This window comes from Neopelma chrysocephalum, unplaced genomic scaffold (assembly GCF_003984885.1).
Source record: "Neopelma chrysocephalum unplaced genomic scaffold, ASM398488v2 Primary Assembly neopelma1_22b, whole genome shotgun sequence".
NCBI lineage: Eukaryota > Metazoa > Chordata > Aves > Passeriformes > Pipridae > Neopelma > Neopelma chrysocephalum.
The window spans coordinates 22598099-22619097 of record NW_020897690.1 but is presented as its reverse complement, the minus strand read 5'-3'; the positions used below and the strand labels follow the sequence as shown (position 1 = coordinate 22619097).

Below are 20999 nucleotides of genomic sequence, written 5' to 3'. Positions count from 1 at the left end.
TCAGATTATTAATTTTCTTCAATGTTGGATTCCTGTGTGATAGTTTTACTTCTAAAGATGATTTTCTTTTATTGGGGTTTTGTGACTTCCATGATTTTTCTTTTTATTTGACCTGATCCAGCAGGTGCAGAATTTGATTCTGTGAAACAATGGGTAGGTATGAACTGAACTGGTACCAATTAATTATAGGCCTCATTAAAGATCTTTGTAAATTAATCTAGGCCCACAGAAACTGGAACAGAATTCATGAAGGTCGAAAATACAGTGAGAGCCCTGGTGTGTGTTATAGGAGACATGAGATGGGAAAGTTTTTAGGTGGTACCCTCCAGGGGTTCCTCCATCATTCGAGGAAGAACAGATGCTAGGCCTCCCTCAGCACCTCCAGGGAAGGCATGCCTTCTGATTGCAGAAACAAATCAAACACACAGTTCAAAATCCATGGTTATTGTCCTGCTCAAAATGGCAGTGTTTAGGCACTGGGCTGCTCTATATAGATCTCCAAATAACATTGATCACATGATCTTCTATCTTTCATATTTCTTCTTTCACATTTTTCCATTTTACTATTCTTCTTGTCCCCTCCCAAACAATCATTGCTCATAATTATGTTTTCCTTATTTGTCTTAGTTTTTCTTCAAATGCACCCAAGCTCAGTATTTCTGGTAGCATTATCTTAGTAGTCTCAACTTTAAAAAGTAATACTCAGCTAGTTATCTAAGCAGCATGGACCTTGCAAGACTTAACTCTCCAAAAGAGCTCCCATATGCTTCTGCAATGATGAGTGGAGTTCAGTTTCTTCTCCCATAGGTCTCTGTGAAATTGAGCCATTCTACATCGCTCTGTCTCTAACTTCTACATTGTTGTCTGTTGTATCCAGCAAGTTTTGTCATATCTGGTGTTTTCTGACGACCTCATCAGTTAGCCTAATCCCAGGCCAGTGCTTGCGTCCTCTTTTCCACAAATTTCTCTGCAGCTTAACAGTTGTGTCCAGTCTACAAACCCAAGAAATGTATAAATACTATATATTACGTGTTGTTAAAATTTCTGTAACAGTATATGATGTTAAGGAATTTCTAGTACGGTGAAATACTGTACTTATTGGCAAATATGGGAGGCAAATGTCTTTACCTATTTTGGAAGCCTCCAATATCTGCATTAGACCCCTTTTTTATTTTTTACCAGTTATTTGGAATGCTACCATACTGCCCAGCGGAGCTCTTGCTATTCATTTTTGAGAAATAATTTGTTAGAACAAACAGTACCTGTGGATTATACACAAGTGGGCTGTTGCAAGTTTTTTCTATTTAAACTGGGTAATTGTTCATCAGAGTCTCATGTATTTCCTTTTTTCCCGAATTGGGTGACCTGACCTTAATATATGGCAGGAATGACTCAAGAACTGAAATCTTTATTCTGCCAGCAATTTCCTTAGGAAAAGAAAGAGCATAGAAGAAAAGCCTCTGCTGCTTTGGGAATATAAAAGGACCCTTGTGCTGTCTTGAATATCTGTATTATCCTTGACTAGCTACATGGACCCTAGATATAAATGTAGATGGATTGGTCCCTGGTTGAGGAAAAGAGAAAGACGTGAGTCAAAATAATTAATCATCTCTCTGTGTTTCACAGTTGTTCCTTTCACAGCAGGTAATGGCTAGCATGACTGTGTGTGTAATTATAGTTACAGAAATGGTGGCTGGATTTTATCTGAATAATTGTGTTGTTACTGTGTTGTGCTTCTGACAGTCACTCTCTGTGCAAATCATATGGGTATAGTTGCAAAGATGTTTCTTCGGTCGTCGATTATAGCAGATCATTTCTCTTATCCTGTAGTTTCTGTGTTCCTGCTTATTGTAAACAAAATAGTTTTGTATGCCAACTGAGGACTGGCACTGAATCCCTTAATCTTGTTTTAATGTCATGTTTTCACTATCTATTAATTGACTGTGTACATGCAGTGCAGTGAATTTTTCAGATTAAGTACTTTTTTTGTCTTGTTTGCAAACTTTGCAGATCCCCCTTTGTTCAAGAAAGATCATGTTTCTTAAATTACTTGCGCTCTGTTTCATAAAATGTCTTTGGTCAACAGGGTAACAAATCCATTGCTTTGTAGTGTTTAATAGTTTCCTGTACCTATTTATGAATATGACTACCTTCTAATAATGTTCTTCAATTTTTTTTTCAAAAATCAAGGAGTCCTATATCATCTCTACAGTTAACCACTCATTGGAGACATTTATTGCTAAAGGCAGCATAGCAGATCACAGCTCATCTTGCACATCGTCTAACCTAAACGTCGATTAGATACACTTTTAAAAATCATGTTATGACAATAAAACTTGGATTGCATAGAGGTTCTAATATATTTCCAGCATAACAATTCATGTGAAGATCTTACATGACCCATCTGTTTGTAGTCTGGCAATGATAATCCCTCTTCTGAGGGGAATTTCAAGGGGTTTTGTTATGGGCCATTGGTGGTTTGTATGTAAAAACTGAATATTTTTGTGTATAAACAACTAGACCCCCAGCCCATTTTTCTTTTCAGTTCAATTGTTGTTGTTGATTAAACACAAACCATTCTTCTTTGAATAGTTAGGGGTTTTCTTTATTTTTGTAGCATGTTGTGAGTCAGTGTACTTGGAATCCTTTATTTGAGCCATGGTATGAATCTCGTTTGCCATAGAAGTTGCTGGATTAGTTACCTAGCTGTAATGTGGCTAGTTTTCATGCTTTGTGAGTGGTGCTTCAATTTATGCTATCCGTTAAGAAATACCTTAAAGCTTGTGGTTAGTGATAAGCTACACACAGTACAAGAAAAAAGTACCTTGATCGTCAGTCCTCATTGATTTTTATAAATTCCTTGAAATCCTATTAAAGCTGCTATTTTAAGATGTTGGTACAAGACAGTTTTGACAATCTATATTTTTAAAGAAAAAAAAAAGGAATGATAAAGCAGGTTCTGGCCCAATAACTATTCAAGAGTTTCTTTTGCCATAAGCAACATTTAAACTTTTTGAATGTTTTTTGTGACTATTTATCTTCTAAGGCCCTTTCAGCTTTTCACACTCCCTTCATCCTCATGCTACTGTTAGGTCAGGTTCCAGTGGGGTTTTGTCCTCTGGGGAAGTGCATTTAGATATAACACATGACTAATCTCCTTTAATCTAGGTGTTGTGGGGAAGGAATTTTGCCCAGGACAGCTTGCATTGGTTCAGCATTTCTGTGTTCTTCTAATTGCAGGTACTGATAGGCTGTCCTTCCAACTTTCTTCATAACAAAATCTGAACATCAGTTCACATGCCTCCTTCTGTAAGGAATGTGGCACCTCTTCTAAAAATAATCATAGAATCACAGAGTATCCTGAGTTGGAAGGGATCCACAAGGATCATCGAAGTCCAACTCTTGGCCCTGCACAGGACCATCCCCAAGAATCACACCATGTGCCTGAGATTATTGCCCAAATACTTCTTGAACTCTGTCAGGTTGGTGCTATGACCACTTCCCTGGGGAGTCTGTTCCAGCACCCAACCACCCTCTGGGTGAAGAACCTTTTTCTAATAACCAACCTAAACCTCCCCTGACAGAACTTCTTGGGTCCTCTCTCTGGTCAGTAGAGGTAAGATATCAGTACCTGCCCCTCCTCTTTCCCCTGTGTGGAAGTTGTAGACAGCTATAAGGTCTCAAAAGCTATTATTTATACTATGTCTATCCCGTTTTTTGATCCCAGCTTTAAATCATCCAACCTGTTCCAGCCAACAAGGTAACTTTTTAATGCTTATTAAGGTAACAGGGGACCTGGACTCTGAACAGTGTATCTTATACTGGAGATAAAAGTAAAGGGAAAAGAAAGTGAGCTTTTAACTAGAACTTGAATCAAACCAATGCTGGTTAATTGCTAGGGCTGCAGCTAGGATTTTAAAGGAAAGTTTTGAATTTTTTGATTCCATCTTGTCAAAATAGAATTTAAAAAAAATCCCAGAAACTCAGTGTGCTAATTCTGGATGTAAAGCCATCTCTAGCCATCTTCATTTTTCAGTCACATCATATTATATATATAATATAATATAATAAATATAAAAAATATAATATAATATTTTTACAAAGGAAAAGATCCGACTAATTTGTTGTACTAGAAATAAAGAACAGTCCATACTTGTGGTATGTTGAAGGTTTAGGTACAAACTGTCTAGAATCAAACCTTCAATGAAAATGTGAACAAACACACTAAGTTTCAATTAGGCCTCTGAAAGCTATTGAAATACTTAAAAACTAATTATATATTCAGCAATTGTTAATCAAAAGATCTCTGATCTCTGATCTGTTCTCTGATCTTCAGAGAACAATAATATTATTTTGGTTTCTGTGACTTAGAAGGTACTGAAATTTTATGGTGTTGAGCTACCAAATCAAGAAATGTTAATTAAGAAAAATATAGCAATAAACCTCATGAAATATATCACTGAAGGTAAAAGCAATATTTGGAAATAACATCTGCCCCAAGTGGAAGAGGGATTGGAAAGAGAAAAAGAGACAGTATTAGACTTTAAAAAATAGCCTGGATTGTGAACACTTGGTAAGAACTCTTAGGTGTTACAACCTGTAGAGTTAATGGAGGCTTCTGACATAGTCTCTGTGGAGCTCTGAGACAGTAGGAGGAATGGACTCTCATAAGGAGGGATTGTTTGATTTATGTATGTCAGTCAGGATGCTGTTGAAAAATTCATCACACTTTACTACCTTAAAATATATTTTTATTTTAAGATATATTTAGACTCTGCATCTAAATGCTTCTGTCACCTTTAAAAAATCAAATAGGGAGAGGAATTTGTTTTTTCCTGCACAGTGACTATTTTTGGGTATCTAATTACAACATTAGGGCATGTAAAACCCACATCTGTCTTTATGTTATGTAGTATAAGAAGTTCCTTTCCAGAGGACCAGCTAACTTGCTTTCCCTTGTGAAAGATTTGTCTGGTGGTTTGTTTTTGCTGTTTTAGAATGCTCAAAATTGTGTGATTTCCCTTTCCTTAAGAGTATTCCAGGATACAGCCGCTAGGTTTTGTTTCTTCCTGGGCTTTTGTTGTAACTGTTCTTTTTTGGTAGGTAGGAGGTAAAAGGGGAGAAGAAATAAAAAAGGAGAGCATTTCTTTACCTTTCTTTGATTTTCATTTGAGCAGTGTCAGCAAGAGTGATGTACTCATCTAAATAATTAATTTTACATAACGTGTTTCTCTGATTGTAAATTGAATCTAAGAATATCTCAGCTTTTTGCACATACTGCATAACAACCTGTAATCATCTGGCCTCTACAGTTGTCCTTATGCTGTTTTATTACTTTATATGGTATATATTTTTTATTTTTTCATACCAGATGCGTTAGCCATTGGCTCGATCTTTGAGTTGTACGTGAAAAAGTGGAAGTTAGAAGTGGAGCTTTTTGGGTATGCAAGGTAAAAATCATAGGGAACAATATATCAGGTTTGTACTTCCCTTGGCAATTTCAGCATACCAATTCCCAGAAACAGATATATTTTGTGTGGAATTTTGTTCCACGACTTTTGTTTCCAGTTAATATTTTCTTTATTTAACCACCTTTCTGTTGAGCTATATTAACTAGATTTCTCATATTTCATAGAAATAGTAGTGCTGGATTTTTTGCATCATCTTTGATAGCTTCACGTATTAGTTTTCACAGCTTCAGCTGTTTCCCATTGAACTTTCCAATCTGCTTCTCTGTCTTGATTTGTTTTCCAGTGATTTTTTGTTGTATTGTTTTCTATTTTTTCTTATGGTGTTTATCTTTCTATAATGTCTGATTGCTTGTCGGTTGGATTTCCCCACCCCAAACTTTCTCTCCACAACAGAATTTCTGTTGCCTTATATGAAAGAATAACCTTTATTTTTCATGGAGGGTTTCATTGTTGCTGTTGTTCTTATTTCTATTTATTTTGTAAAGGGGAGTTTATGTAAAATAATTTCCTAGGTGAAGTAACAGTCAGTATCTATTAGCATAGATACTTTTTGGGTTTTGGTGATTAGAAGTGGTCTTTACCAAAAAACTATGTTTAAACGTGAAATAGAGGTACAAGAAATAACACCCCTTGACACTGTACAACCATCAGCTACATTTGCTGGCTTAGAGGTGAGGAGAGGGATATCAAATGCTCTTTTCTCTCTGTTTTTTTCTTGATCACCCTAATCAAGTTCCAGGGTGATAAAGATTAGCTTTCAGAAAAGTAATATACCTACACATAAATTTAGCGATAATTTAGTTCAATATCTCATGCAGTTATCTCACCAATAAAGGAAATTTCCTTATGCTATTGAAATTAAAAAAGTAGTCCAGTTTTCCATTTGTAATTTTGTCAATTTAGAACTATATTGTCAAAACATTTCTGGTTATTGAAATTACTATTAAATTATTTAAAGAATTTTCATTTTATTAATTGCTTTTTTCCTAGTTTTCTATCTCATATACATAGGTACAACTAACTACAACAAAGGGTCAAAACAACAAGTAACACAGTTTTAAATGCTTTCCAAAACAGTTTTGCCACTACTTCTATCAGATTGACTAGCATGAGCAGAAGACATTGTATGTTAGAAAGCACGGACTATATATAGGCCGAGAAAAACTTGGTGCTTCAGTTTATCATGTCCCTAGCTCAGCTCTACCAGCCTTGGGAATAGAGACTAGAGATCAACTATAGAGGAACTATTTCCCTTCATCTACCTAGAAAGGCCACTTTTTTTCAGCCAGTTACCTGAGGTCGTCAGGAGTACTGTATATTCTCTTGGCAATGTATCAAACTCTTATTTGAAGGATACAACAAAAAATCACATCTAGTTTTTCTTTCTGATAGTAGTCCATTATTCTGTCTTTGGTCTCCAGGTCAATACACCATTGTTTCTGCAGTGCTGGGAGACCTCCTCACTCTCTACAACTCCCTGAAAGGAGGTTGTAGCCAGGTGGGGGTTGGTCTCTTCTCCCAGGCAACCAGCAGTAGGACAAGAGAACATAGTCTTAAGCTCTACCAGGGGAGGTTTAGGTTGAATATTAGGAAAAAATATTTTACAGAGAGGGTAATCAGACATTGGAATGGACTGCCCAGGGAAGTGGTGGATTCACTGTCCCTGGAGGTTTTTAAAATGAGACTGGATGTGGCACTTAGTGCCATGGTCTAGTAACCGCAGCAGTGTTGGATCAAGAGTCGGACTTGATGATCTCGGAGGTCTTTTCCAACCTGGTTGATTCTATGATTCTATGAAGGATATAGCATTGGGAATAAACAATAAGCACAGGCAACACCGAATGTAAGATTTTCCTGCCTGATTATTTATATATAACAATGACATGGTTTTGAAGTTGTTCAGATTTTGATAGTCAAAGAATTTGTTCTGATAGGGAGGAGGTTTAGAAGGCAGAGTGCAGAGGGAGAAGTCAGAAAGTATATGAGCAATGCTATTTCTTACAAGTTCTGTAACTATTTGTCACTCTGTCACCATGGAACTGCAAAGGGTCCCCAAGGGATGTGACAAAATATGTGTTGAACTGTGCTGAATGTGCATTTACAAAACTCAATTATTCAGATGAATTCAAATATGGGTCAATTTGATTATGGGAGATAGGGGACTCTGAGATTCAGGAGAAGTCCCCAGTATGAAGGATGCATGTCCTCATGATGGTGAGGCATACGCATTTTGCATCACTGTGCTCCTATTTGTTTCCTGGGAATTCATTATAGTCTTGCTGCCACACTAAGCAGTAACTACTCTGCTGTAATGATTTCCAGCAATGCTGGTGGAACTTTCCCACCTCATCTTATTTAATTATTTCTTTTAATTTTAACTCAGTCTGACAGTCTCTTGAGATACACAACTCATTTTCATAGGGGCTCCCAGGAGACAGCAATAACACAAGTCTACTCTGCAGTTGCATGCATCTTTATAACAAAAATCATAAATCAGGGCACTTTATCTGAAGCTGCAGACAAGAGCAATGAGCAGGCAGCATCTCAGTATATTAGCTTAAGGCAACAATTCAAGGGATTTCAGAAAGTTCAGGGGTTTGTTTTGTTTTGGTTTGTGTTTTTTTTCCTTTGGTCACAGTTCAAGTTTCTTTGTTCATTGCTTTACTGTCTCTTCTGTGTTAACTATTTGAGGTATTTCCATCTGAACTTCCCCCTGTAGGCCACTCTGATCTGATGTCTTCAAGGTGGATTTCAGGTTTCTGTGGTGGAGGGTGGAGATAAGGGAGGGTGGGAGCAGGTTTGTAATGAATGCTTGTACGAGACCTGTAGTAGGAGAGTGCTGAGTAAGAATGAGGACCTTGGTACTGAACATTAGTTAGGCTTTGGTTTTAAAGATGTTTGCCAGAGCTGTAACACTTCAAACAATCTGCACTAAAAATCCCTTCCCTTTTAATAGTTGCATTTCTCTAGCCTGGAAATGATTGTCCAGGCTTCACATACAGTTCAGGATCAATTGAGGCCTGAACTTCTAAGCATGATTATAACAGAAAGTAGGTGTTGTTATAATATTTCTTTCCTATTGTTCAGAATAAAGGATTTTAGAACTTTAATTTTGGGGTCAGGTGTTTAAGAGTTATTCTCTTAATTGAGTTAAATAAAATAGTGGTTTTAACAAAATATAAATTTAATGCCTCTGTGGTGGGGGGAAACAGTTTCCCCCCCCTAGAGCTAAGAAAGTGGTAACCCCCGAGGGGGTGGTAACCCTTTGGGGTCGAGCCAATGAACGCTCCTGCAAAATATAAACATATCACATTTAGACTGGAAAAGAGAAGGGTTGTAGTTGGAGTTGTGGTTGTTGTGGGAGGAGAGGTGGCCACGTTGTAAGGCCACGAGGAGCAGGGGTAGGAGCCCCTTGGGGGCTCTGGCCCCCCCCAGCCCCCGACTGGGGGGCTGCAGGGACTTGGAACAGTGTTAAGCTGGACTATGTATCTGTAGCTAAGAGCTGGGGGAAGTTTCTCCACTGTGAGCAGCAGCAGGAAGAACTGATAAGAAGATAACTGAAGAAGCAGCAAACAAGCATGCAGCCGAGCAGGAAGACACAGAGTTGTCTGAGAGAGCCAAGAGAGAGCCAGCAGCAGAGAGCAGGACTAAACCACTACAGAGAGAGAGTTTTGGGGTAAGGACTTCAACCAAAACTTCCCCAAACTCCTTTGAGACCCCTCCTAGGAGGAGGGAGATGGACTCTTGCTAGAGAGGAGTCTTAGAGTGCAGCAGCACTGCAGAAAGAGGAGCTAAGAAGCTCAGAGGCATCCTGGAGCTGGATCGGGATGGTCAGAGAAGAATGTGGAGGGGGTGACCTTGGCCTTCCCCCCTCGCTGCTGCTGAGAAGCTAGCAGCCTGAGATCAGAGCATGGAAGCTCTGATAGAACTCTTGAGGCAAAGGCCTTCAACTGAAAGCTGCCCGAGGCGTTCTGACTCAGGGTTGAATCCCCTGAGGAAGGGACCTTCGTGGGGGTCTTACACCCCATGATATGACGTGGTGAAGCGAGTCTTGTCCCTGCTGTTCAGTCCACAGAAGAGAAGATCCTCGCTTGGAGATGAAGGGCCGAGGGGCTTGGATACCCCCTCGTGTGTACTGGCAGAGATCCAGCTACAGCTGCTGCATGGAAGAGAGAAAGAGAAACTGCTGCTCTAGGGACTGCTGCTCTAAGAGTGGAAAGGATCTTTCTTCTTCCCTCCTGGACTTTTATTTGGAAGGGAGAAGAGATTTGATCCATTGTAAATACTGTATGTCATGGTAGAGATAGTTAAGATTGTATACGATGTATTATACTATTTATTTGTTGTACAGTCTTGTAATATGTTCCCTTCCTCCCATTTTGAGTCTTGTGTGGTGTCTAGAAAACCCATCTCACACTGGGTTGAGATTTGGGAGGGGGGCTAGAACTAGGGAATTGGATTTCGGGGCTCTCAAACCATGACAACCTCCTAGTTAATGCTAATGCTAAGAAGAACAGATATTTTTTGAGATGTAGAAGCCCTTGATATTTTGCTGCTTTTTTTCCTCATATTTTTTTGGTTTTGGTTTTGGTTTGTTTTTTTTTCTATGGATGATTTCTGAGAGGGGGAGAAAAAAGTTCTGTATAGTAAATCTTGATTTGTTTTTATCTTCTGCACTCATTTATACTTTTTTATAAGGCAAGAATTTTCCATCACAACCATTTCCACAGTTTTTATAAAAGAAAGTTTAGCAGCAATGATTTCAAATACATTTTAAATGTGCCATTCTGAGAAATCTCAATGCACTTTATATACCGTTTTTAACTTATTATGCACTACTTATAGTCTTATTAATGGCTCCCAGTCTTTTCTCAAGATGGAAACTAAGGGAAAAAAATAATACTTGAATGGATAAAACTACAGCCCTTACGTTTTTTGAGGTACTGCTTAATATTTATGTATGTCTCAAGTATAAATATGATTGATCTATTTAAGTAACTCATCTGTAAATACAGAAATCTATAGAAGGAAATTGCATGCCTCAAGGCAAAAACTGATTTCTAGCAAGAATCAGGAAAGAATTGAGAATGGCAAGGAAATCAAGAAAGAAGAGTATACAGTAAGAAACAAGTGTGAGTCCCAGAATGGCTGGATTCTGTCACTGGTATAACTTAGATTTCATACAAAATTTAACTATAAAAAAAAAATCCTATTAAATCACATTTGTACTTAAAGGAGATAATATTCCTCATGTTGTATGAATCTGTTCTGAGATGGAATGTGAGGATTTTAATACAACAGTGTCTTGGTCTTCATAGGGGTTGAGGGGAGATTACATTGTTATGGAAATAAGTAGCAGGGAAATACTAAATGTCTACAAATTTCTTTCCTCAGTTGTACAGAGTTTCTTTTTGAGTTGCCACACAACCACAAGAGACTGGAGTTCTTCCTTTCGTTCAGCAAAACCCACTGTCCTCAACTGAGTATTAGCAGTGGAAAATATGTGCTTTCTGGTTATTTCTAATGTGCAACAGTATTCTTCCATTATTCTGAAAAGAAGCTGTTCTTAGCTAAAAGTTCCAGGCTTCTGTTGTTAATATGGACTTGAAAGAAGCATAAGGTCAAAAAATCTGCAGCCAAAACACAGCTAATAAATTTCCTTCCACTGCAGTATTTTTCCATCTGATTTCTAATTTCTAGTTTGGTTCACCTTAGAAATTATTAATTTTTTCTGTTGGGTTACGGTAGATGAGTTGGGGTGGGGGAGATCCTTCAGGCCTGGCTCAGTCCATACCTGGAAGGTGTATGCCCTTCCACCCTTCCCCCCACCACATGGCCCTGAGACCCCACAATGGAGCACTCACCAGACCACCAGGGGAGAGACGGACGAAAGAGGAAGTTTATTGAGGGATGGGGGCTTATATAGCCCTTGGGAGGGTCAAAGGGGACCAATCACAGGTGAGGGGGTCTTACAATCAGGTAAGGAGTTTACAGCCAAATAAGGAAAGGGTTGACAAAGGACCAATGAGAGCACCTTGGGACATCTTCCCAGGACACTCCTGCCTGAGAGATAAGGGTTTACAGAGAAGGTATAGGGGAAAAGCAGTGACTCTGCAAAGAGCCATCTTAACATGAGTTTAAACAACATAAAAACTTCTGATTCACCAGTCCATCTTTGGCAGGACTTTTTCCATATATCCATTGCTACAGTTGGGTTCCCACGAAACTTAGAAACAAAATTAGTTTAATTGTGCTTCTGTCTATGTAGCTTGTAATGGCTTTATGATACCTCAACAAAATCAGTATCGGAAGATTCCACTTTTTGTAGATTTATTTGCATGTTTTCAGACTCCTGGTGGACTGACTGATCTTTGATACCTTGAGGTAACTGAACAAATGGTTACCTTAAGATAACTGTTTCTCTAAGTTTGAAGACTCCTTTCAAGGTACTTTGCTTTAAGCGCTACATCAACTTACACATATCTATTTATATTTTACTATTGTAGTATGAAGCGTTACATTTTCCTTTTTTGAGACTGAATGAATATTGTCACTGGGAATAATACTGATCATCTAAACAACAGTACACGAACCTTCTGTCAGTATGACATAATTTTATGAAGGTCTAGCGTGATATTGGTTGAAATTTACGTAAAGCAGAAGGTGTAAAAAATGTACATTTTGACTGAAAGTTCCTGTCAATATGCTCTAGTATTGACTCAGAATCCTCAAATCCCATTTTGGAGGCCTTCTTTAAAAACCCGTTATAGACTAGGTATTTTTCATCAAGTTGGGTATCTGTGTGGCATGCTGAACATCAAAACCCCATGTGAAATGATTTACCAATCACTGTCTAATGACACTTTAGAAGAGATTTTGTTTTACTGCCAGACCATGTCAATCATTTGCATGTAAAGGCCAAAGGAATTGTCCTGAATCATCCAGGTTTTAATGATGTGAGTGTTTTCATAGCTTGGAGGAGCCATGCTAAGTCTTAGAGGTATTTTAACATAAACAATCAGGAAACACTTTTACAGGAAGGATTGAAAAGAAATTTTAATTCCAATTACAGTCTTTGACTGACTGGTTAACACAGCTTTGAGTGTAGGTCAGAAACCTGAAAATTACTGGTTTTAGTGATGAGTAAGTGGCTTTCTTTTTTTTTTCTATTAGATAGAAAATGGCCGGCTGTGGAACTCTATTGTGAAGACCTCAGAAGAAATATCAATTTTTCCAGTCAGCTTTTCATAATGTAAATATAATTTGAGCTTTCCCAAATGGGCAGCTAAACAATGAACAAACGGAAAACCCCAATTTGGACTGTATTTCTGAATCAGGCTTCACCTTCTGTCTCGGGAACTTATTAAAGGATTACAGCTGAGAAAGACAAGAGAAAGAAAACCTTGAACAGGAAGCTTGTCCTACAATGAGAATTACATCCTATATCTGCCCAGTCCTAGTTTGTCTCTGTTTTGTGCAGAGGTGTTACAGAGCTGCTCACCATGGCTCCATCAAGGTGACTAGAAATCAAACCAAACACATAGAAGGCGAAACAGAAGTGCATCATCGTCCCAAGCGTGGATGGGTGTGGAATCAGTTCTTTGTTTTAGAAGAACATATGGGACCAGATCCTCAGTATGTAGGAAAGGTAAGGTCATTGTCTTCTTCTTGGTTTTGGTTTGTTTTTTCCCATCCCCTGAAATGTGGCATTGATAGAGGAAAACTCTAGACGGCACCTCTTTTTTTAAAGGAGGATGTACCTCTTAGATTGGTACATACATTCACATTGAACTTACCAGTTGTATACTGTGTTTATTATAAAGAAAAAAAATGACAAAAGTATATAGGGTGAGGATAAAAAAATATGATAAAATAGCTTTTTTTCTGAGCTCAGCTAAACACAAAGTGAGTTCCATTGATGCCGTTACATCAATTTTCAGATCCCCCAATGCATGGGATCATAGCTAAAGGTTTTTCCAGACTATTTCAGAATTATATTCAGTTCTGCTTAAAAGAATATTACAAATGCAGTCTAGGCTCCATAGGGTGTTCATTCCACTCTGACTGTAGGGTGGAAAAGGTTTCCTCCAAAAGGAAATTCTCTGTGACTTCCTTCATAAAAAGAGGCACAAGGTGTGTTACTTGTTAGAGTTCCTCAGAAGTCTTTGAGAACAAGCCCTGCATTTATGTTTTCATATATAGAGTGAGCTTCAGACATAAAGATCAGGCTGATGTACTTGAACTGAAACCTGGCCAACTGAAGTCTGGTTGCGTAATGTTGTCTGCATAGCTTGGGTTTTAAATTTGCATTAAAATAACACAAAACTCTCTATGTAGCTTTAAGGCGTGGTGTATGACAGAAGGAGTATTTTCTCCCCCTGAATTCTGTCTTGCAGCATTATGATAGATTTTTTTTATTACATAATTTAAATGAGTCTTAATTTCCTGAATAGAAATGGAGAAAGACATTTAATGTGAGGCATAAAGAAAGATGGACATGGTAAAGGAACGACTTCTTTTTAGTTTGCCTTCAAATTGGTAATCCTGAAAATTACATTGTAGAGTAAGAAAAACATCCAAGGAAACCAGTACCTTCTGAATCACAGATGGCTGTTAGTGAGGGCTTTCAAATTTGAACAGTATCATCTGAAATAAAAATAGCAAGTGGAGCAACTGTATTTAAGCTACTGTTAACACAAAGACAAAAAAAAAAAGTAATTATTCAGTTACACCAGCCTTAGTAAAATACCAATTATTTCAGCACACCAAAAATTGTTGAGATATGTGCAGGAAGTGTAAATTGAGAAAGGACCTTTCTAAATGGAGCTAATGATTTGCATTGAAAGAGAAGCTTTTAAAACACATGAGGGAACAAGGAGTTATCCTTCCAGATCCATCTTAGACTGATTAACATTTTCATAAATGACTTTGGAGTAGAAGAAACATTTTGCAAACATCTTGGTGATGTAAAGCTATGCAGGAAAATAAAAACATTGTCTGGAGAGAGCTAGATATCATGAATATGATTTGGATATAGAAATATAGAGTAAACCTCAGGACTACAAGGTTATAAGACTCTTACAAAACAATATAATGAACACTAGTTATACGCTAGTGGTTTATTGTAAGTGACAGAGAAAGAGAAAGGTCTCATTACCAGATCAAACATTGCCTCTAATGTCATACCTGAAAGAAGGTAAGTATGATACTAAGCTGCAAAAGCTGAGATAATTAAAAAAAAGGGTTAAAGTAGTGTCAAAGACATTGTGGAAAATAATGTTAACCTATTTACTGTACTGGTTACTTTTGTTACAGAAAAATGGATTTATATATGAAGCTATACAGAGAAAATTAAATACTATGGCTAAGATGGTAGTGGAGAATATGTTTGTTTAATTATTCCCATAAATAATAGAGAGGGCACGTTATAATACACCTCAGAAGAAACCACAATGAAAAGAGAAAAGCTATTTAAGTTGATTGAAATTTTACTTTGTACAGAAACGAGAATAATTCAGATTCTGAAAGGGTCTACTAATAGGAAGAATTAAAAAAAAAAGCTGAAGGGGTTTCAAAGTTAAGTGTGCTCGTCTTTATGAAAGCATTTATAGACATGATCTCATGCCAGAACAGAAGTCTGGACTCAGTGAGCTGAAGCATGGTCCCTTTCAATTTTATATTCTTATGATAGCATTATGTATTTCATTTCATCCTCTGACCGCTCTATTAATGCTGCATTTACAGAGATCAATCAATAGAGTTTCTTTCAGTCCTTTGTGGTCAAAATGTGACTGTATGCCTTGTTTGAGGACATTCCTTCTTCTGTACTGAGAAGTTTTTCTCCCTTTTTCCTCAAAGAATTCCCTCTGATGCTTACAATTTTCTACTCTGAGTACTTTACAACATTAGTAAGCTTATCTTTGCGAAACCTTTGTGTAACTTAAAAACAACTGTACTCTATTTTCCATTTGTTCTGATGATTCTGATGACCTGATTTACAGCAAAGATCAATCATATTAGCTCAGGCAGATATTTATATTGAAAAAAAAGGGTGAGGCTGTCATAATATTAGTAATTAGTAAAATTTCTGTAGTGGTCATTATGCACGAGCTCCTTTTCATTTTGAAAAATAAATGTTTTACTAATGTTGCAATTAATTGTGTACACCCCATCAAGGTCTCATTCTATGTACCCTTAATTTGACAAGTGATTTTTGTGCAAAGTCTCTCCATTTATAAAAGAAGGTAGTACCCTTTAATTCCAGGCTTTTGTTCGGTGGCAGCATGGTATCAATTCTGTCAATTATTAATTCTGTAGACTACTCTGCTTCACTGGTGAGAGTTTTGCCATGTGAGATCTGTCCTTTCACATTTTTCACACCCAATTTGGGAGTAACATCACAGAAAGCAGAGTCATTATGTACAATGCTGTTATAATGATCACAGTCATTGTCATGGAAATGCACACTGAGGACAAGAATAGGGTAGGCCTGCAATGAAAATGGTAAGGTTTCTTATTCTTGCCATGAAATGACTGTCAAGAGGATGGATTAATTCACTGCCATCATCTGTTATACAGCAAGCGTTAGGACAACAAATCACCACTATATTTTAATATCAACCATATACCCATTCCTCAGACATTATTTCTTTTCTCTAAGAAAATGTCATTTGGAGATTGGAAAAATTAATATAAAATTAATCCATATTAGCCATATGCAGAAGGTTTTTATATATGGCAAAACACACATCCTGGAAAAATGAGGTTATTCTAGAAACAAGAAATTATACTTTTGTAGATGATAAGTATTTTCTGTGTTTCTGGGTTTATTGAAATAGTTCCCTGCTGTTGCACTTGGGGTAAGGTTTCAATGTTTCTGGGTATGTTTCCCTGAAGAAAGAACTCAAAAAATGGTTTTGTATTTAAAAAGGTATCTTTAAAGAATTTAACACCACAGTGACTTCTTTTCCCAAAACTATGAATTATCTGGGGAGTATTTCTTGAAAATGTGAATTATTTGGTTTCCCAATAATCAGTGGTATCTAGCTATGTTAGTTCAGACAGACTATTCATCTACAAGTGCAAGTATGCATGTGTTTATCTGCATGGGGGTGTGCAATGCCGAATCTGTGGAAATTTGAATAGGGGAGATTAAATATCCTTGTGTAAAATAAGTAACTTTAATGCACAGAAATGAACTTTGAGCTACATGAGACCTTTTGTCTTTTGCATGTCTCTGATGTAAATTTTTCAATGAAAAAAATAGTTGTGAATGCAGAAAGGGGCAGGGTTAGTGAATGCACCATGGCCTGGTGTGGAATTGGGTACCTACCCCACCAGCTCAGAGGAATGAAGATTCTCCTGAAGAAATCTAGAAAAACTTAGGCTGTGGGACTGCAAACTTTAACATTTCTCAGTTGTCATGGTTGATATAGTTTACCTTTCTCTTGAACTTTCTACATGCTACTAGGTTAGATAACTCATGTCTTAGGATATGATAAAAATAACAAAGAATTTTAGGAAAGAAGTGAAACACTATATGTTTCAGTCTATTCTTCATTTTGAACCTTCACACCTCTCTCTGCAGAAGGTCTGCTCCTTCTTGAAAGGATCTTTCTTAAAGGTCAGTTGCACTGGAAGCAAGTCATAACTACACATTTGCTGTACTTTTTTCTTTGGAGAGAGAAGTCAATAAGCAGTGATAAAAGGAAGATCAGTGTGAATTTGAGGCTGAGTGAGTCATGCTATTAAGAGGGAATAGCAGAAAAATATAATGCACAAGACTGACAATTTCTCTGTGGACCCTTTGGATCTCTGAAATACAAAATGTATACCTCTTAATCCACTTTCAGATATCCCCTGAAGGGTAAAGAAGAATGATTGTTCAGGTATTCAGATCTGTGTTGGTTTTCAACTGCATTTTTCTTCCAAAATTTTGTGAGTGACACTTTTCTTAGTTCTTACATTTTTATCTGTAATTCAAAAACAATTTGAGATTTGTGTTGATGCAGGGGATAAGGAGCTATGGAACAGTTGGAAATGAGTGTGAATTCAGGAAGGGGAAGAAGAAAGTAACAGCTTTTAATATGTCTTGGAATGATTTGTTGAAAGTTAGATTAGGAAAGTAATCCCAGTTCTTACATTGGATTTACAAGGTAGTAATTCTATTAATTTATTATTTTATTCTTGAAAACATAAATACAGCATAACAGATTTACCATTCAAAATTATTTTTCAAAGTAATATGTGACATGTGATTACAATAAGTTAGTTCTAATACAAGATAGTGAAGCTAATCTTCCCCAGTCATATTAAGAGAATTTAACATCTCTGATTAATTGACAGTAAGGGGAAATTACGTATATTTTACAATAAGTGCCAAGGAAGAAATACAAGTGGAGTTTTGGAAGTAAAATGCTTTTATTCAATGATAGAGGTTTACATAAAGCACATCAGACGTTTCAGCATTTTAAACATAAGCAAATAGTTCCACTTTTTTTCTGATTAAAAAAGGAGTTGTATTTTGTAATAGAGAAAATCAAAAGGAAAATGTAGATGATATAGTCTGAAGATTTTGTACATGGCCTGTTTGCCATTTTCATGCCTCTGTAAGAAGATAGACAAGTGGTATAAGCAGCAAAGGCAACATCTCAAATAACACTTTCTACCTTTTAGGTTGCTAGTTTCACAAATAATGTATTTATATAAAATAATTTTCCTCTATATCTAGTGAAAATGTAGTAGCAGTAGCAACCTAAACAATATACTTGATGTCAATAGAACACTGCATTACATGGTCCTATATCATGTTAGCCACCTCATTTTCTACTGCATTTTTTACAAAAAGCTAACTCAAAACTGTAGCCAACCCAAAAGCTTTTCAAAATAAAAATGCATATGTGTGCACTGGCTTTGTCTTGAGTTCTGTTGGCACAGACAGTTCCTCTTTTCTGACTCCATTCAACAAATGTTTGATTTCATGGTAAGAGGTTGAGGGCACACTATTTGAATTCTACAAGTCATAAAATGCTGTGGACCACTATATTGTGGTTTTGGGTTTTTTTAAGTGGAGTCTCTAAACAGTCAAAGGTTATTTGAGGGAAATTCAAAGTCGAGGGAAGAGAGTGCTTTCATCAGCCTGATAAATCTGACTTTCTTCCAGTGTGTTCAGCTATATCAGGTTTCCTGAAGCATAGCACTGACAAGAGCATTTTGACTTGACAGACCAACCAAACAAATAGAAAAGCATGAACATACTGAAGTTCAGTCCTAGTTAGAAGACAGAGGATAAAGAGTTTACCTTTTTAAACTTCATTTAAGTCAACATAAAATTGCACCAAGAAGAAACTTGCTCTTTTTATGTCAAAACAGTTAATTGAGTCTAATATGTAAAAGTAGTAACTGTTTTCACAAGGAGGCTTTATAGAGTCTGTCAGTTCTATATTGCAAAACATCAGTTCTCTACGTGGAGACTGTTATTTAAATTAATGGTTCAAGATAATTTTGTCAAGGTGATCTAATCTTCCTTGAAATTATTATGGACTGAAAAACTGAACAAATCTTGACTTTTTTTTTTAATTTTTATATTCTTAACTTCCTATCATTTCACGATTTTCATACAGCAGCAACTGGGTTCTGTGGCTTTTACATCTTTACACTGAATGACAACATTGATGAAACCAGCATTTTACGTGGAACTGCCATTTCTCACTTAAGTGGTTTAGCAGTAATTGTTTGAGGGAAAATCCACCCTTGCTCCTATCTGGCCTTATTCCTCCCTCTAGTCAGTTGATCATTTTGATCATGAATTAGTTTTACGTGTCGAAGTGCTGGCAAGGCGCCGTGCCGGGTTGGGCCCTGTGTGGGGCTGCCCCGCCCCGACCCCGCCGGTTCCAGCGGCCCCAGCGCAGGGCACGGCTGAGCCCCTCAGCCACGGGCGGGCGGGAGAGAGCCCCGGGGAAAGCCTGGGCAAGGGAGGGCAAAACGCTGCCCGGCAGCCGGGGCTGAGGGAGGGGAACCGGGTGAGGAACAGCCCTGCGAGCCCTGAGGGCAGAGCGGGAGGAGGAGAGAAGGGGAGAAGAGGCCCCGGCAGGGATGGCCCTGCGACTCCAGCAGGGACCCCAGTGGGGCAGGTGTTTCCCTGCAGGCCACGGGAAGGACCCAGGCTGGAGCAGGGAAGAGTGTGAGGAGGAAGGAACGTCAGAGAGGAGCTGCTATTGGCTGACTGCAGCCCCTCGTTCCTCATCCCCCTGTGCCGCTAGGGGAGAAAAGATGGACCAATCCGGAGTGAAGGTGAACTTGGAAAAGAGTAGGGTGTGGGGAGAAGGTGTTTTAATTTTTTGTTTTTTGGTTTTTTTTCAACATTCAACTCTATTTTAATTTCCAAGAAATTATTCAATCTTATCGTGTTAAATGTGTTAGCCAGTGGTCTCCCTGTCTTTATCTCAACCTATGAACTTTTCTTCATCTCATTTTCTACCCGTTCTCTTAACAAGGAAGAGTGAGAGAGCAGCTTGGTGGGTTTTCAGAAGCTGGCCGAGGCTGACCCACCATGAAGTTGGTGTGGTATAACCTGCCTTTTCTGTAATTGCATCTTTAACTTACGCCGTACTCTGTATGCATGAACTTTTAACCTTTGACAATCTTTATATCAAAAGTAAATAAAATGCCCAAATACTTACTTTCTGTTTAAAAAAAACAGACAAACAAACAAAAAACCAAAAAAGATGCAGAAGTGGTACACCAAGTCAATCCATAAGATGTGGCAAGGACGAAATAAAGATAATTCTGCATCTTTTTATATTAATCTTGAACTTGGTAACTCTGTTTTTTAAGGATATTTACCAGCTAATTGTAAATCAATAGGTAGTGAAGTTGAAGATATACTGATAAACTTGAGTGTGAATTAGTATGTCAGTTACTTCTCAGGTATCTTCTGGACCTTATTTTGAGAGAGGTGCTCATTAATGTTCGTTGTCTGTCTAACTTTCAACACCCACATGCCTTATTGTCCTAAAGATTCTGCTTCATTATTTTACTATTAAATATCATCATCTAGGTGACAAATGACATTAATTATACTAAGCTGCTGAGAAGAAAAAAATGGGAAAGATCAACCATAAAGGAATGCAAGTGAGATCTTCCAAGATTGACTGAAATTCAATACAGATAAAGGTAGAATGAGGAACATGAGCAGCAGCAGAGTTGAGCAGTTTTAACTGCGTTGACCATTACCACCCATTAAAAAGCCTGTAAGCTCCTATGAGCTCTAAGATAAACCTCCATCAGCTAAGTTCCTAGAAACAATCCAATGAATAAACTCAATATTAGAAGTCATTACAAAGGGAGAAAAAACCCCAAAACAACAACAAAAAAACCAAACACCAACAAAAAAAAGACCAAAAAAAACCCCCAAAAAAACAAAACCAAAACAACCCCCTCCCCCCAAAAAAAACCCCCAAAACCACCACCAACAACAAAAAGACCCCCAAAACCAAAACTGACCAGTAATTCTATAAAACCACAGTG

At 37.6% G+C, this 20999-nt stretch overlaps 1 protein-coding gene across 4 annotated transcripts in view; it reads left to right on the top strand.

Moving 5' to 3' along the window:
* Nucleotides 1-20999, top strand: part of CDH18 (cadherin 18) — a 249479-nt gene that overhangs the window by 64780 nt on the left and 163700 nt on the right. For all 4 annotated transcript variants that reach the window (XM_027681893.1, XM_027681902.1, XM_027681876.1 and 1 more), the window contains one exon: nucleotides 12645-13119. In XM_027681893.1, the coding sequence (XP_027537694.1) occupies nucleotides 12898-13119 (222 nt within the window). In that variant the 5' untranslated portion in view covers nucleotides 12645-12897. The remainder of the gene's footprint in view (nucleotides 1-12644; nucleotides 13120-20999) is intronic.